Genomic DNA, 18,398 nt, shown 5'->3' with positions numbered 1-18,398 from the left:
TGAGATGGAGGCAAATGACCTGCTGTGGAGACCCCTAAAGGGAGGAACTGAAAGAAGGGAAAAAAGAAGATGAACTTATCTCCATTCCCCAAATCCAGTATTGACAATAAGCTGCTGGTTTCACAGTAAACATTTGTTCCAATGCAGAAACGCCCATAGTTTTATTCAAGAATGTCCTATAACCAGGAACTTTGAGCAAGGCATTACTTTGTAATGCTTAGTCCTAGCAGCCTGTAAGCTTGTCAACAACCTACCAAGTAAGCACTCACTGACCCTTGACCCATATTTAATCAATACATACAACAGAACAGGAGCCAGAGCAGAAAAGAGGCTTATACTAGAAGTAAAAAGCAAGAAATGACTAAAGCAGACAATATGACTGGGATATGGATGCATTTTATGCATCTGTCATTTTTATTGGAAATGAGTAATGCCACTGTATCAAAATCATTGATTTCAACAGGTCATTTACAGATGATGAAGGAGCAGAATGTGCTGCTCCTTCACCTCTGGACATCAACATGATTTTATTCAATTCACCCACAGCCTTCTTGTTGAATGCGGCACTCGTTAACTCCCCATTGATCCCTCTGTTCCAATACGGCGCCCGAACTAAATCGTCACCCCCTCAAACACTGCATTAGCGCCCGGGGCCAGGAACACACGCACGCACACCGAGTTTCGATTTACCTGATCTTTAATGTGAAATCAATGCTACGGAGGAGTTTCTGTCTTCTGCAGCTGCTGGAAAAAAAAGACGTACAATATCCACAGCTTGCAATTAGTGATATCTCGAAAATCAGATGAGGCAAGTCTGTCTGGGAATCACCGTCATATGACCACTTGAATAATTTCCCACTCCAGTCATCCTGGCTGTTTTTGGACTCTCTGCTATTCTTCTGAAATATTTCAGAGTTCAGTCACGTGCTGCATGGCACTCAGATGCACTCCAAAAATCAACCAAGCTATGTGTGATACCAAAGCTTTTACTTTTTTCCCCTCTAGAGGCGCACACTCCATTAACCTCTATCCATTTTTTTTTAAAGTGCATTGGCACTTTTTACCCAAATAGTGCAGAATGCACTTCCTAGCAAGGATGCAAGTTTTACATCCAATGCACATTCACTTAAAGCTATCCTATACCTTCTAGAAAGCGCATACACGAAGCTTTCACTTAAAGAAAGACAGCATATTTAGAGTTACCTCTAAAATATTAAAAGCTAGAGATGACAAAACACGATGCCATGTGCAGGGAAACAAAATAAATAAATAAATATTTTGTGGCATGTGAAAGCTGCCCAGTGTTCATAATGAAAGCAGGATTAGTTTACTCATTAATGCATGAAGAATTCTAATCACCCCTAAAATGTAAGCAGCTACCACTGACTGTGAACAAACTGCAAGTTGTTAAAGCCAGGCAGCCCTTATGTGCACACATCTAATAAGCAAACCGCGATCACTCCTCGCGCCGCGGCTCACATCCTGATTGCTCCGAGCTGGATCTTGTTATAGATATCAGCGCTTCCCACTAAGCTACAAGTGGGTTGTGCAGTGTCCTTGCACTCGCCAGTAATTGCTTTGGTAATTTTAGTTTAGTTCAGTGTTGAGGTAATTAAAACAAATTGAGGAGATAGTGTAGACAGAGATCTCTTGTGGCTCCTTGCTCGGAGTGTGGAGAAGTTTAGTGAGGTCATATGTTGCGATGTTTTCAATTAAGCACCTCTGAACTAATGAGGGTGCTCGGGAGCTTGAATATTTATGCAAAACAAGGCTGCTAAGTAGCCAAAACATCTATATTTGATCAAATGCTGGCGTTTTGAACTCCACAAGTTCATTTTTTTCCTCTTATTTTTACCTGAACTGATCACAAAGACAAAAGCCTTTTGATGTCAAATGAAATTAGATAAGGTGACCAAAGGTGTTTATTTTGTTTATATTTATATCATGTAAAAAATTATACAACGTGTTTGAAAAAATAACTAATACTTTCTACATATTGTGACTGTTGCAATTAATTTGAGTAAATTACATTTTTCCATGAGCAATATTAAAAAGCAAAAACAAAAAAAACCAACAAAAAAACACCAAGGAACTGATGTCACATCATTGAATCTGACTGTGTCAGAAAAAGAGAATCTCTTCATTTAGTCTTACTCCACAACAACTCACATGTCCTAAAGTCAGCCCTGCTGACTCTCCATGATAGCAGCTTGTGGAAAGGGCGGGAAAACATCAGATGACCGCCAATCAGGAAGTTCAAACGCGGCCCCGCTGGAACTGTGTATCAGGAATTTACAGAAACAGCTGATGGGGTGCCGTTGCACATCAAGATGGCTGCTGAGCTGTTCCCAGCAGGTGGAGACACAGCAGGTTTAGCATCACGAGGACTACCACCAACACAATGAGAACCTTCTGCAACCACAGGGTGTTGTCCAGCTTCTGCTCCAGCCGTGAGGTGCAGGCTGTGACTCGCATTAGCTGGTGAGACAAAAACTGGTTGAATGACCTCGTTTATGCTTCTAAAGTGTTTTTCAAACAGGTCGTGGAAACATGTGTGCAGGGAAAACAGGAACAGCTAACTGTTACGGTAAGAACCTCTCTTTGCTGACAGAAAAATTTTAGAAAATGAAGTCAGCATGTTCTCCATGTGTCTATGTGGGGATTCCAACTTCCTCCCATAGTCCAAGAGCATGCATGTTAAGGGTGATTCTAAATTTGCTGTAGGTATGAATGTAGCATGAATAGTTGTCTGTCTCTCTGTGTTAGTCATTTGTGTGATGAACTGGAGACCTGTAGTGGATTTACCCAACTTTTCATCCTACTCCAGTCTGTGCTGAACTGAATAAATGGATGGATGGATGAGTGTCTGTTGCTTAAGTGGTGTACACACAGGTAGACATGTGGCGACCAAAGACCAAGAAATGCCAACAAAATACAGGCACTGTTAGCAAACTAACAGTTAACTGTTCCCACGTTAAACTTGAAAGATACTGTTGATTGCCATGTGACAGGGATGTATATTCATTAGATGGTTACCAATGGAGCCAGAGTCTGAAAAATCTAAAAACTGACCAAGATTTCTGTATTTATTTATTTTTTACACCAAAACTCACCGCTATATTTAACTCCTGCTGCTCGATTGGCATCGTCTCCATTGGGTTATCCTTAAAAGATTTAATTGCTGATTTAGCACTCTCCAGAACATGACAGCGCAATCTGTAGGAAAGACAATCTAATTAGTGTAGGATATCAGGAGGATGCAATCATTGGTCCACAGGAGTACTGTGTGGCAGAAACATAGTCCATCTTCATTTATTTCCATCATTTTAGACTTCAGTTAGCAGCTGTAATCCTTGTTCTGCGCTATACCCTTTTTGAGCTCGTCACAATAGCACACAAACTAGTTTTCAACTTAACTGGCCCTACAGCTCAAAGCTGATATCCAGCTGCAGTGTAAGTAGGTGGAGTTCCACTTCCACCACCTTTGGGATAGGATCCACTTTAGGGAAGCAGCTGAATGATATTGAGGCTGTTACATTAGCAAACTGGCAAGTGAAACAGCTGGTAGTGAAAATGAGACAGGAAGGGCTGGGACTAGCAGGTTAGTTGTGAATTAACTAGAAAAAAATAAGTCAGACAAGGATTTCTTCTTTCTCTCAGCGAATTAAACGAGCACAGAATCTAAAATAAGCTGCCAAATATACTTGGGAGGCATGCCAAAGTAAAAGCTTGGCATTACGTGTGGCCAACACGTCACTGCAGACCTGTGTTCCATGATTTTGGTTTTCGGTACTTCTTTCCAGAACTGTGAAAGATCTTGTGATCCAGCATTTTCCATCTCTGCAGCCATAATCAGAAACCTGTCCTGTGGAGAGGCCTGAGAACCTGCACAAAATCAGGCAGAGAAAAACAAAAAAACAAAAACATTAACGTAAGCACAACTCACCGAGACAGCTGTTGAAAACTGAATAATTTGATTTTTGTTTCAGAAAATGCAAAAAAAAAAATTTAAATTGCTCTTAAAATCAACAACAAAACTAGTGCAGCTGACTGATTTGGTTCAGACACAGAAACAGAAGGACTATGTTCACAGAAGCCAGTGTTAGATGTGACAGTTTTGGGGAGAAGAAACCCCCCCCCCCCACCACAGCATAAAAGCTGGGAAAAAAAGTAACCCAAAATAAGCTGCACTGGTTCCTCTGAGCGAGCTATGTTCAGCACATCATAACCTACAGCTGACATTTCGGTGCTTGAAGGGCACAAGCTGTTTCAACTCACGCAGCACTGTCAGTTGTCTGATGGTTTGTTTTGTAGAGATGATTCTTTTATCAGTCTTGAAATATGCATGTCAGGCAGGAGAAAGTGGCTGCCTGCACTTTAGGAAGGTAATACACTGAACCTCTTGATTATTCTGAGGTTCAGCATTTAGAAACATCTGCTGTGAGAAGAGTGCAGAGCTTAAGTGCAATACCTCCATGCAGTGACACAACTATGTCTACTGAAGCTCCTGGCTCACAGCAGCTGCTGCTCGGCTTCACTCTATACTTGTCGGGCGCCGTGGTCCGCACCTGTGAAGACATTAGAGGAACATTTAACAATGCTTTTTTTTCTGTCTCCTCAATTTATTGAATACATAAACGCAATAGTTAGTCTGTGAACTGTGAGATCAAAGGGAACTGGTGCATGAATTAACTGTAGCAAGTGCCACACGCTTTCAGACTCACCTTAAAGGCCACCTGATTTTTGACCACATTGTTCAGGATAATTAAGCTTTTCTTTTCAGTCTCTCCAGAACCAAAGCTGAGCTCCTCTGCAGGGCTGAACAGAGAGATAAAGAGTAAAAAAAACCTCAGAGTGTAGCAGGAACTACATTAGACTGCTACATAGGTGGAAACCTGAGACACAATTTTATTCTTTTTTATTAAAAATGTAGCCAAATGTTTTGACAATGGAAACCTCTAACAAATTACCTTTTCCAGGATTTTATTTAACTGAATGAAGAATCTGCTTCTTTAATTCACTGTAATTAATTGTTAACAATTTTATCATTGAATTAAAAAAGGAAACATAATAACAGAACACTGTGGTACTGAACGAGCATGGTACATCTAAACCAACCTTTACTTGTTTACTGTCCTCTTTAGCCAACCTAAACAAGTTATGTTACCGGCGCTCTGCTACAGCCCTTTTGAAAGTTTTATGACTTGTTCAACAAGCTTAGCTGCAGGGCAAAATCCGGCTGTTTTGTAAGTTATAAGGAGGAGACTTCAGCATGGGTTGTTTTTCCAAAGTCTGTTGTGTACCAGAATATCAAATGGTAAATGGCCTGTATTTGTATAGCGCTTTTTTCTAGTCCCTAAGGACCCCAAAGCGCTTTACACAACCTGTCATCCACCCATTCACACACACATTCACACACTGGTGATGGCAAGCTACAAAATCAAGAACACTGATGTTACTGCTACAGGAAAATATATTTAAAATAAAGCAATCTAACTTAGTATCCGGAATCAAGCTGTCCATCTTACTAGAGGGAGACCTCCTGATATTATGACTTGGATTAAAAAATATGAAATAAAATGAATCCCTTCTAGCATTTGATTTAGTGAGATTTGTATAACGTTGCAAAGGAAGGAACGAGCCATAGGAAACCTGTAAGGGGTCACGTATGCTTTGCTTGTCGTTAGCTCACACAGTCTAACTTGGTGATATATATATATATACATGCAGCATGCGATTTGATGAATTTGGCCTTGGTGCACATTGCATACTTATTACAGCGGGATCATATTATCTGCTATGCATGTATAAAGCTTCTCAATGATGCAGCTTGGCTGTTTTATGAACTAAGACCGCTAAGAACAAAGATTTTTTTCCCTTTTTTTCCTTTTCCATGTCCCTTATGGTAGGGAAAAAGAAAAAAAAAAGAGAAAAAAAAAAAGAGTAAAGCATGCTTGATCTCAAAGTGAGTCTTTGGGCTCTGCAAACCTCTGGCAAACACAAGATCAAAGACCCCTACTCTCTCCTAAAGCCCCCAGTCTCGAATGAAGGCTAACACAACTCCCAAACATAATTGCATTTAAGGCTCATTTTAATCTGTTTATCAGTATAATTCACAGCCCAGAGCTGTCAAAATCCTCACATCAAAGCTTTAGCTTTGTAAACACAGAAATCAACAGACATTATTCATGAAAATGAAGAGTACATGAAGAGTACACATTATATACGCAAAATATTTACCCACGAAACAACCAGATCATTATGGGATTGTTGTACTCCATACTGAAATGCATATCTTCTGAACTCAGCAATCAATTTGCAATTTAATGAAGGTTCAATTAAAATATATGTTCTGTTTGACAATGTGTAGGAGGGGGACTAGCACACCTTTCTTGAAGATAATTGTTTCTTACTAATTAGCATACTAATTAGCATAACACCAATTCATCTCTAGTCAATGAGCAATTGACTGTCAGCATCCTTAATTCCTGCCTCTGTTTGAACAGATCAGTTGAGCTATAAAGGTACAAAACATCAATAATGACTTCAGATGCAGTTAATCTTTTTGCATATGGCTCTTCAAGACATAGACGTGCGAGTCAACTGGTTATACCTAGTTACACGTATATTACAGCAAATCTTCCTTGATGTAAGGGTCCTGAACAAGCTTTGGCATGTCTTACCCAAAGGGAATTGGCAGAAATATTGGAAACATGGGACAGACTCATAGATGAACCCATGTAAACTGTGTAGAACATCAAACCAGTTACCTTTTGGTGACCAGATAACACTTCTGGCTTTAGGTCTCCCAAACACAATAGAGTTGTCGTTGCAGAACAAAGAAGCTGGCTGGTCTGTGTATTCAACCCAGGTCCACATCAGCTAGACTGATGCATTCACAGCCAACCTTTGCTGTTTGCAGTTAAAACTGATTCTGGCATGTTTGCCCGGTTAGTGCAGTTTTTTTTTCAGGCTGCAGGGAAGAAGGCCAAGCAAATTCTGAAGCAGCTTAAACAACTAGGCTGGGTGCACCTGCAGAGAAGCAGAGTATGCTAGGTGCAGATCAGACCCCAAGAATGTTTTACGTGTTTGTTTAGGGTGAGGTTCATTTCTAAAGCTAGTATATTTTTAGTTTAGCTTGTGTGAAACTGCAATTGAATCGTGGTCCAGAGTAAACAAATAGAATTAATATTGGTCCATATTGGTATACTCTGGTGTGGTGTGGAGTTTGTGATAGCAGAGGTGGGAATTTAGCATGATTTACAAAATTACAAAAAATATATCTAGTATTACCGTAACAAAGGGAAGGAATCTGCAAAAGCAATATATGTATATGTATATATATAGTCCTGATCACATTTAAGACCACTTGAAAAATGACAAAAAAAATGCTATTTTGCATGGTTGGATCTGAACAAGGTTCCAAGTAGAGCTTCAACATGCAACCAGAAGAAATATGAGTGAGACAAAACATTTTTTGAGCATCCAATTTATTGAAAACAACACTTAAGTTTAGGACCACATGCCTTTAAAAGGCCAAATCTGTGCAAAAATGTGGATTCATTGTCATTTTCTGTCGGGTAGTCACACTGTCATGACGTTCTGATGGCAAAAGCAAAAACTCATTCCCTTTTTGAACAGGTCGGGCTGCTGAACTGCATAAGCAGGGTCTCTCGCAGTGCGCCACCGCTGCTGAGGTGGGATGCAGTAAAACAGTCATTTGGAATTTCTTTAATGATCCTGAGAGTTATGGAACAAAAAAAGTCAGGAAGACCCCAAAAAATTTCACTAGGACTGAGCCGGAGGACCCAATTGGCAATAATGTACCTTGATGGTCCTGATGGCTTCCAACGTTACTGATCAGCAGTTACTGATCAGCAGATCCCACCTGAGATTTTTTTCTGCGTGCCACAGTGGAGTGGACGCCATAATGGATAGAGCTTCAGGAGGTGCAGGGGCGTCAAACGGCCGCTGGCTATGCACAGATTTTGCAGAGAGCATCCCTCATGACTGAGGGCCCTCATCTGTGTGGTAACAACTGGGTTTTTCAACAGGACAACACTGTTGTTGCATTTTGAAGCGCTACTTAAGATCCATGCAAAACATGATTTCTTGCCATTTTTCAAGTGGTCTTAAACTTTTGATCGGGACTGTATTTCTGCAGAAATGTTAACCATGGAAACAGGAATGCCTATTAGCACATGAATGTGGGGATGCTCCATTGCTGGACAGTATCCTACTCAATGAAATTTAGTAGTTCATTAGGTCCATTTAAAAGTAGCTGATAGTGGAATTCCCATAGTAGTAACCCCCTCCAAGACATAATACCAATAATTATGGTATTATTCATCAAAAGAGAAAAAGGAAGCGCTGCAGGGCTCTAAAGGCCTGTCTGACAGGTGATCTTCATTAGGGTACCAAAGAAAGGAGGAGCTGCTGAGGCACATCATTTTTTAATAAAAATATTAGAACATAGAATATTAGTTCTATGTTAGGTTTTTCCCATGAGCTTTGTGTGATACATTCAGTAAATGTAAACACATAAAAAGCATTACAGTGCTGCATGACCCGATGGCTGTTCCCTGAATATGATCTCGCCATGTAGTCCACAACACTGATGATGCAGAGTGACATTCAAAAAGCTTTCCAACCCATCAGTTACTTGTCAGTCTGCAAGACTTCATGGTTACTCCCTTAAGGTGTGTTTGCAAAAAGCTAGTTTGAACATGAAATGATCTACAACTAAATGGCTGCAATTGTTCTGTCATTACTATTACACTGCTCAGCAAGCACTTAGCTACTGGGATTCTGTTACCTGTATTTTAACGAATTTTATTTGGTGATTCCTAATCTGAAAGCAGGTGCTATATTGCCACTGAAAATACACTTTCTACATGTTCATATCGACTTTTTTCTACCAAATTTGGCTTTGAGCGTGTGAAAACATTTTGAACGAACAATATCATGGAAACCTGAATACAAGCATGATGGGTGACTTCTGTTGGTTCTTCGCAAAGAGAGATGGGCGTTGTGCAAATTCCCTGCTGACTCGGCCTCATGATGTCTAGAGGCAAGAACCAAGCGCACCCAAATGAGCGCACCAGTGATCATGTGCGCATCACGCAGAGGGAGAGTGAGGGACGAAAAGCAGCAGCAGAGCATGGCAGTTGTAGTATAAGCGCAAAAGCCAAGTGGCTGCTCATAAGGGGTCGTCTTGTTGGGGTTTTATCTCACATGTTGTATGGTCTTGAACAGTGTAGTATTAGAATACAAAGGGAAAAAACAGCAGATGTCGCCTGCCTGTGACAAAGTTATGGGAACTCTTAAATGGTAAATGGCCTGCATTTGTATAACGCTTTTCTAGTCCCTAAGGACCCCAAAGCGCTTTACACTACATTCAGTCATTCACCGATTCACACACACATTCACACACTGGCGATGGCAAGCTACATTGTAGCCACAGCTGCCCTGGGGCGCACTGACAGAGGCGAGGCTGCCGGACACTGGCGCCACCGGGCCCTCTGACCACCACCACCTTAAATTTAGGTGTCCAAACTAATGCAATCTTGATGAGCTATAACCTACCTAACATCTAACAGAGAACCTTTGAAGGTGGTCAGCGGCTTCCTGGCACCTTTGGTCCTGGCGCTTGCATCTCCTTTATCGTTGTCCTCTGACCTCAAACTTTGTTCCAGAAAATTTACCTGAAAGAACAAAAAGCATTTGATTAGAGAGACACACAATTTTTGTCATGTGACCATTATCTGTTTTTTTTCCCCTAAAAATGAAATATGTGACCTTTGGCATTCATACAGAGAAAGCCGTCATTGGATTCATGTACTGGCATTGATGAATAGTTTTTTTTAAATGCTCCATATAATTTTGCATGGGAAATTCCTATGATGATCCCTGACCGTCGTTCCACTTAGCCTCCAGAGGGAACACACAACCACAATTAGCATGTCCATGAAGATGAGGAACCAAAAGTGATCCACAAACTTGTGACTTCTGACAAAACAAAACAAACGAAAGTAACTGAGGAGTCACAAGATGACTCATATACAGCTCATAACGTCAGCAAATTGCTTAAACTTCGACCCAAATTATTCACACAAATCTCAAGACCACACACCAGCTGACAGGATAGACGTTTCAAAATGGCTGCATAAATGGTAGTTATTTTAAAGTAGGTCAGTTCGGGAAATGGATGCTTCATGGTGTGTAAAACAGTTTGTGCAGCAAGCACAGCAGGTGAGGAATCGAGGGGGGAAAGGAAGGTGGGCAGGGGCAAAAGTGAGCAGACTCTACACGTGACAGTATTTTCTGTGACTCAGAGAGGAAGGGAGCTTAATTTCATGGCTGACCATCATGCAACTGCCAGAATGAAGACATCAACCGCTGATGAAATGTCTCAATTTATTTATCCATTTAAAGAGCAAGCTTAACAAAATGAAATGCGAGTAGAAAAATGTAAAACATAATCAAGTTTGAATTAAAAAGTGAAATGTTTTACTGTCTCATACAGATAGTGTTTAACAGTTATTTTAGTGATAATATCATTGGCATTATTTCTACTAGATCCATACTCATACAAAATCTCATTACTTGTTAAAAAGAAACAAAAGGTAATTAATTTTGAAAATTACATTTAAAAGGAATACACTGCCATAGCTGGGTACAAGGAATTAAACTAAAATTACAGAAATATGTGATTTCTACACATTTTGTAAGGCACAGAAGGGACTGACAAATATAATAAAGTAAGAGCTGATCGGAGTGTTTTTTGGTGAAACAGTTCATATCAAGGCACAAAATAAGATTCTCTGTGTGATTAGCAATGCTAAATAACAAACTTAAAAAGAGATAGTGTTAGAGGACAAGACACAGACGGCTTTTGTGAAAAGCTGCCTCAAAGGCAGGCAGGATTAAAGATTTAGTGCTATGGGTTAATAAGTTGGTCTACTGTAATATAACAGTAATTACCTTGGCAGTTTTTTCAACTGAGAAGATACAAATAATGTGAAACTGCTAATGATCAGCAGTGAGTGTGCTACGCTTTCTCCACAGCTAATTAAACTGTGAAATGACTGTCCCACTTGGTTCGGCGTTTACAGGACATAGTGCAAATGATAAGCTTCTCATTATTAAGCTGACATGCCTTGATAACAAGGTCAGAAATGTTATGCTTTCAAACGGAGGGTCAAATCGAAATGTAAGGTCCAGGACAGGTCAAGGGATGAACATGTCCAGGGGTGGTGATGACATCAGGAGACTGTGAGGGAGGTGCACTCACAATAATTCGACCCACGTGAGTACACCTGCCTTTCCAGCCTGCAGAAATCTTCCGGACATTGAGCTCCTTGTGTAGGCGAAATCCTACACTTCCTTACCACATCCAGCCCTTGTTTCAAAACAGAAAGAAACTCAATTAGCTTTCTGAGGCCAAAAAGTTGTGCTAGTGATTACTGGTATCCAGAAGAATGCAGGTTGAGGTGCATGGTGCTGATGGAGGAACAGTCTTGTATAGTGACACAAGATGGTTGAGGAGCAGAAACGTCTGCACAAGCACTAAGGAATGCGCTCAGACGGGCTTGAAATTCCAAGAGTTTCCAACTGTAAAAACACAGTGATTCACTCATAGTATGGACTACCAGAAATCAGGTGTAGCAGAATTGAAAACATGATGAACCCTACTGAGCAACCTGCTGATGCACAAGCTCTCATCTTAACATTGTCCACTTCTGATCCCATTCAAGTGCTTTGCTTTTATTCTATTGTGCTTCCTTTATCTACCCAATTTGGTCTTTTTCCAACAGGATAATAAAGCAACACAAAAATAAGTGCTAAGTGGTTATTATGCAGGTGCTGTGGATAATATGCAAACCTTGAATAAAGATGCCCGAGGCTCAAAAGGGAGTGATGGTGAATAACGTTTGCAGACTTAATTTCTAATGGGGTCTGCAACCTTAGGCGAGTGTCAAAATTATGCTTAACAACAGCTTACATGAATTTTTAATTACCATTACAACAAATTACCTGTCAAAGTGGAACCACTACTCTCTCACCCTGAATATTCACAACACCTAAGAAGCCATATTCAGATATTTCCTCCGTGTGTGTAAAGTGTCATCTCAGAGTGATTGTGTAACTTTACTTTGTCAGGCAAGCCTCAAAAATATCTTCAACTTTTCCACAGAGCTGACGCAAATGTTTTGATATGAAACCGGCCACCTCAGAGGCCTGCAGTACAATACCAACGTTTGGGAAATAACATTACGCAATTCATGGGATCTGTGCACGTTTTGATTATGTGAAGTTTAGGCATCTCTAGTCAAAACAATGGCTGAGAGTTTGAGGTGATCTCACTTGTTACACTAAGGACATTAAAAAGCATCAAACTTGTGACTGGAAATGACTGTCTGATGTGTATATCCCAGCTCTGAAAATCTAAACCAGTGTGGTATTTATTAAAACACACTAATACAATGTAAGTGCAACTTTCTTTAACAGGCGCTTTCAGATAATGAGTATATGCTAAAGTAATCCCTTTGATAACATCCCATCTTCTTCCAGCCAGGCACTTTTTGCATGCTGCTCACTTGAAAATAAGCAAGGTTGACTTGGAAGGGTGGACTTAACACTCATTTGCAAAAGGTGCTGTACAAGAGGGAGAGGGAGGTGATGAGGGCTCCAACACATTCAGTCTTTGGGGCATTTCAGCGATGGTGCTCCATCCTGCCAGGGAGAAGGAATCCAGTTCCAGCATGGAGTGGCTTAAGCAACAAACTCAACAATCTTTTAGTTCCTTGTGTGGTTGACAAAGACTGCTGAGTTTGAGTTTGAGTGGTCCATCTGTGATGCAAGAGCTTTGGATATGCCTGCTGCCAATTACATTACAAGTCACCTTCACAGAGGCAATAGGTAGCAGCTCAATGTTTACAAAAATCAGAACCATTACCTGCTGGAAAGGAACCCAATTACATGTTGTTACCTTGTGTGCAGTTTAAAGAAACTGAGTGAAAGAAGGCACAGGATGAAATAATCAGTGACCAAACCTCACCTAATCTCCCTAGAAGCAGAATGCTTCACTACCCAAATCTAAAAAATGTTCAGAACTCAGTCTCAGCTGACATCGCGTACGTATTATTGTAGGGGCTATCTTACAATATAAAGCACCTTGAGGCGACTGTTGTTGGGATTTGGCACTGTAAATAAAATTCAATTGAATTGAACTTGAGAGCAGCTACTCTAATAACAACAGAAACACTAATCCTGCCAATTATATTAGCATCAGCATTAAAGATCACATTTATTTATAGGCAATCAGATGCGATCAAACTAACTACACATATACTAAGTGTTGAGTGCCAAAGTACAGACTTGCACAACACCCAGGGAGCAGTTTTACTTTATACTGTTGTGTAATTAAATTGTGTACAAAGTTGAAATTATTTTTATCCACTATTTTTTTTCCTTTGTTAAAAAAAGTATATTAATAACTAAAATGGAAAGAAAATGTACCTTTTTGGGCTTTACTACAACATCTGAAGTGAAGCTGGACTCAAGGGCATCTTTAACATCCAAGTCACCTTCTTTGCTCTCCCTGTCATCATCACTAACAATGGGCCCGTTGTCACAGATGGGTGTTTGGAAGTCATCGTCAGGAAGAGGTGGGTAACTATACTTGAAGGAATCCTAGAACATAGCCAAATAGGTTAGGTCACCACATGCATGGTTATTAAAGAGTAACACTTTTTCTAACAGATTAATCAGTAAATATGATTTTGGTTATGTAAACAAAGAAGCAAAGTAACTAAACTTGTGTTTAATATTTAAAAAAGTTAGATTTCTTCATCACTGGCAAGAAAACGAATGCAGATACAGAAGGGAAAAAAAACAACATTTAACCCAGTGTTGACCTTAACACTTCACACTGCATTTGAATCCTAATCTTCTACATCATGGTCCACTTAACATGTTCCCCTGTTACTTTCTAATAGGTCTTTTTAGATTCTATACAAAATGGTAGCATTCATCTGATCTGCTCTGAAAAGGACTTGTGACTCGTGAAGTTTCCCATCACATGTTAGATTTTCTAAAGCCTAAAATCAGAGCCCAGAGGGGGTAGAAGACTCTAATTCCCTCTCAGACGACTTGAATTACAACCTGCTGAAAGATTATTATGGATTTTCTTTTGCTAAATCACACCCAAACCATGTGGCCTACCCCAGTTTTTAATATTTATCACACTATAATCCCACTGGAGTATTGACCATTCCATTGCTAATGCATCTTTTGTTAAACTAATTAACGCATAGTTTAAAACCATTTTAAAAAGCCATAACATACCGTTCCACCCATGTGAGGTGGCAAGTACTCGGGGCCTATGTATGTCTGGACCTCAGATTTGGATGCAAACCTAAGTTTGCTGATTGCCTCTGGACCCAACCACGACTTCACAATCTTCCACGCAGCTGTAGCAGACACAAATGTTTTATTGTTGAGACGTCAGAATCGTAAAAACTAGTAAGGACTGCTTGAAATTTGGAAATTGGAAATTTGAAATTCTTACCATTCAGAATCCAAGGCATATCCACTATTATCATTTTGGCTGAAATGATTAAAAAAAAAAGGAACAAGTTAGTAAGAATAATGTTTCAAAAGATCCAGATGACTTACATGACTTTTGTAACTTACATAAAAACTTTGGATAATATACTTTGAAGCAATTAATGATGTACTTCACAAACTCCATGTCCTGAAACACAAAGTGGAAGAAAGAAATTTGTGATTAATACCACACAAAAGGCTTAAAAAATAAAATATGCATCAACAAACCCCTTTTGCTGGGGAAATTTTTTTTCCCTCTCTTAACAGCCTCTACATCTGAAGCGACCCACTTAATATTATATGGAAATTCATTGCATGCTCCCCTTCTGAGTGATCCCCTGCTCAGCCTCTGTCAACCATTGTCAGAGAAAGTCTTAAGCACGTTTTTTCTCCATTTCTGAACGGCAATATTTTTTTTCACAAAAATTGAATCTTTTCCATCTAGCTTTTTTATGCCATTTTGCCATTACTTAATGGTAACACGCACATTTAACCCTCAACTTTTATCATTACACAATGCCTTAATTACACAATCCTGCAATCCTGCTAAAATCAAGTTACGTAAAAAGAGCTCCCAAATGGCTCAGATTACAGTGCATTTTCTCAACATAAATAATAAAAGGGCTTCTGATTAAAGCCCCTTAGACAGGCACAAATTTTAATCTCCAAGTCAAATGTTCAGTCACGTTTTAAACAATTTTAGATAAATATGAAAAATCTTAACCTCATTGTTTTATGATAATTTAAATTATCAGACAAACAGCAAATACGTCAATAGTAATAACCCCTATATCGCGGCTCAGCTTTACAATTGGCTAGAAGCCTCATTGCTATGCAGGAAATTCACTCCCAACCCATAATGAGATCATACTGGCTAGCTTTGCGCTGGCTCATACTGTGGTTCAACGGGCCTCAATAAAGCTGCTTTCCAAACTGATCATCTAATCTACTCATTTTATACAGGAGCTGCATAGCTATATATTCTTTTTGCCTTGTTTGTGTTGGTTTATTTGTCTTTAATTGAGCAATTTTTCTAGGAGAGAGCCAAGCCAATGAAATAAACTCGCTGACAGAGCCCTCCATCAAGGAGCCAATGCCTGTGACACAGCGAGCCTAAGGATTAGACGGCCCGCTCGAGCTGACCATCAGGATTTAAAGGTTACTTTAATCTCTAACGTGTAATACCATTGAGGAGTATCAGCCCCTGCAAGTCCACAGCTCAAGAAGCAAGAAGTATGAGGAAGGTAAACAACATTGCAGTGACAGTAACAGGAAAGCAACAGACTTATACCTTAGAGGAAAAGACTGAAAACATAATGTGAGTTTTGAAGACCTGGATTAGACTAGAGCACGAACTGTAAATTATTTAAACACAAAAGACTTCCTCTTAAAAATAACTTTATGGACTTACTACATTGCTGAGGCCAGAGTCCGTCATGTCAAACACAACGGTTAGAGGCATCCCAGGTTCCTTCTTTGCATACCTCTCCAGCCAAAAGGCAACATACTTTTTCTTGTCTATGACAGTCTTTGAATCCTTGACATGCAGCTTTACCTTAAACCAGACTAAAACACAGGAAACAAATTTTAAGTTATCATATTTCATTTGTATTTTTTTTTCTCAAATTGGGATCAAACATTTTTAGTGGGAAAGATAAAGTTTCTAACAAATAAAGGCTGAGCTGAAGAATCTCTTTTAATAGAGCAAGTGCATACAGAGTTTGTTGCCCTCTTTGTCGTAGCCATGGAGGTAGACAGCCCCAGTTTCGAACATCCATCTGGGAATAGTGCTCTCATTAATGTCTGAAACACACATGAGGACACTCATTACATTGTTATCCAGTGCTCTCATTCAAAGAATAACAATATGCAACATGACATTTTAGGCAAAGGGAAGAATCTGTCTTGTATCTTTTAGACTACTGCTGCCTTTAATTTCTTTGCCTCAAGGCGCAGAAAATCTTTAATTTGATTATTTTGTGTTACCCTAGTTATTAACAAATAAAACAGCATAAAGTGTATGAAATATACTGTGCTAAATTTCTGAATCACTGCATGGTCCTTTAAAGAAGGTCACTAATTTGCCACATTTTAAGAGTATTATGAAGTCTTGCTATTAAGGGACCTAGATTCCCAAAAGTAGGTCTTTCTAAAACTTCCAAAATTGATGGAAAATAGCAAATTTTCTGTTAATGGATATAAATTCACCCCAGCCCCCCCTTAAAAAAAAAAAAAGGCGAAGTCCTTGAATACCTTGTAGACTTTACTGAAGGAAACTTTCTAAAAACAACTGTTGACAAATAGAATTTGCTATTTAAAAAACAGACAGTTACTCTGAAAAGTTCCTCACAAGAAACAGTGGGGATTGTTCTTGGGTGTGTGGAGAAACTGGCGTTTCCCAAACAATGATGTTCTGTCTGAACTAATGCCAGGGAAGCACAAAGACAAGCAGCGGTTTGTACTGCGGGCTTATAGACATCTCAAAATGGTAATGTCAATATTTTCACTTTTAGGAAGGGCTTATGATTTTTGGGGCTCAAATATAATATGCATGTAGCACTGGGAATCGAATATTTTCCTAGTATTGAAACTATAAATTGTAAGCATTAACAACAGTGAGGTTACATTGTTATACTGTGACATATTGCATATCATATCAGCACCTTACCATTTACCCCATACTCTTTTCTCCAATGAAGACTTTCATCAATCATTTTCAAGGCATCATCAACATTATAGATCCTCCATGTCAGGTAGCCCTCCACCAGACTGTCATCTGTCTGAAGCCTTTCCACGTCCCTGGGGTCATACTTCTCTGTTGAATCTGCAAACATTTACACGCAGACTGAATCACATGACAACTTCAAAATCGGTTTCAATTTCAAAGACTTAAACTTTCCCATTTAAAATTCTCATAGACCCACAATGTCCACATTGTGCCGCAAACTCAAATAAAGCCCCCAGGAGGCCATGGTGTGACGGCTTAGCCTAAAATTAGTCTAAAAACTAAACTGCTACTCGGGGCAGTAAAGAGCTAACGCTTATCTGGGCTCTGGGTATTCGGGTCAACGTTTAAGCAACAGGGCGTAAAGTAACAGTTAACTATTTAATGTACAATATCTGAATGTATGCAAGCTAGATGACAGCAACCAAAATGCATTCAAAAGCAAGATATGTTATTGTCAGCTTGCCCGCAATAACTGTGCTACCTTGGAGCAACTCATTGTTGAATCTCTGCCTTGTCTCTTCGATTTTCTTTTCAAGGTCCTGTCAAAACAGAGTTGGTTCAGGTTAGAGTCGTCTTTGGCTTTAATCGTATAGTCATTTATGACAATAAGTGATCAAAAATAAATAAATAAATAAATAACGGTTATCAGCGATACCTGCTCTCCTTCGTGTGGCTCAACTTCAGCCATGTTGAGCTGTCCACTGGTCTTTGGCAGTTCCGTGTACTGAAAGCGAGTTAGCTGACTGTTGTTTGTATGAATCAGTGCGAACTAACTGGGAAACTGACGCCCTGTCGTTGCCATGTTGGCTCTACCGGTTTAGCCACACCTCTTCGCGTGGCTCTTTGTTCGTAACCGAGGGAGTGTTGAATTGTGTCTAAGACCTGTTAAAAGCCTAACTACTCCTACAACAAGTCTGTTTAGATAAATGTTCCAGGTAGCGACACATTTCAACTTCCGTGTCGGTGCATGGCTGTTTCGCTTACAACTCTCACCCACAATGCATTTCGTCTGACAGGAAGCGTTCAGAGACCGTTGGCGCGCTACTTCGAGTGTGACCTC

At 39.7% G+C, this 18,398-nt stretch overlaps 1 protein-coding gene across 1 annotated transcript; it reads right to left on the bottom strand.

The window, feature by feature from the left end:
- Positions 1-376: 376 nt before the first annotated feature.
- mospd2 (motile sperm domain containing 2) lies at positions 377-18,325 on the bottom strand. Its single transcript, XM_082508398.1, has 15 exons — positions 17,994-18,325; positions 17,820-17,877; positions 17,279-17,434; positions 16,327-16,413; positions 16,022-16,176; positions 14,698-14,758; positions 14,573-14,611; positions 14,350-14,474; positions 13,522-13,695; positions 9,586-9,704; positions 4,725-4,818; positions 4,472-4,568; positions 3,765-3,885; positions 3,114-3,216; positions 377-2,478 (listed from the first exon to the last, which is right to left on the bottom strand). Exons 1-15 carry the CDS (start codon positions 18,024-18,026, stop codon positions 2,326-2,328), a joined length of 1,575 nt encoding a protein of 524 aa, XP_082364524.1. The 5' UTR covers positions 18,027-18,325; the 3' UTR covers positions 377-2,325.
- Positions 18,326-18,398: the final 73 nt, after the last annotated feature.

The sequence above is a fragment of the Aulonocara stuartgranti genome (genome assembly GCF_965226115.1).
Source record: "Aulonocara stuartgranti genome assembly, chromosome: 16".
NCBI lineage: Eukaryota > Metazoa > Chordata > Actinopteri > Cichliformes > Cichlidae > Aulonocara > Aulonocara stuartgranti.
Note: the sequence above shows the minus strand (reverse complement) of the source record. Positions and strands in the feature narration are given on the sequence as shown.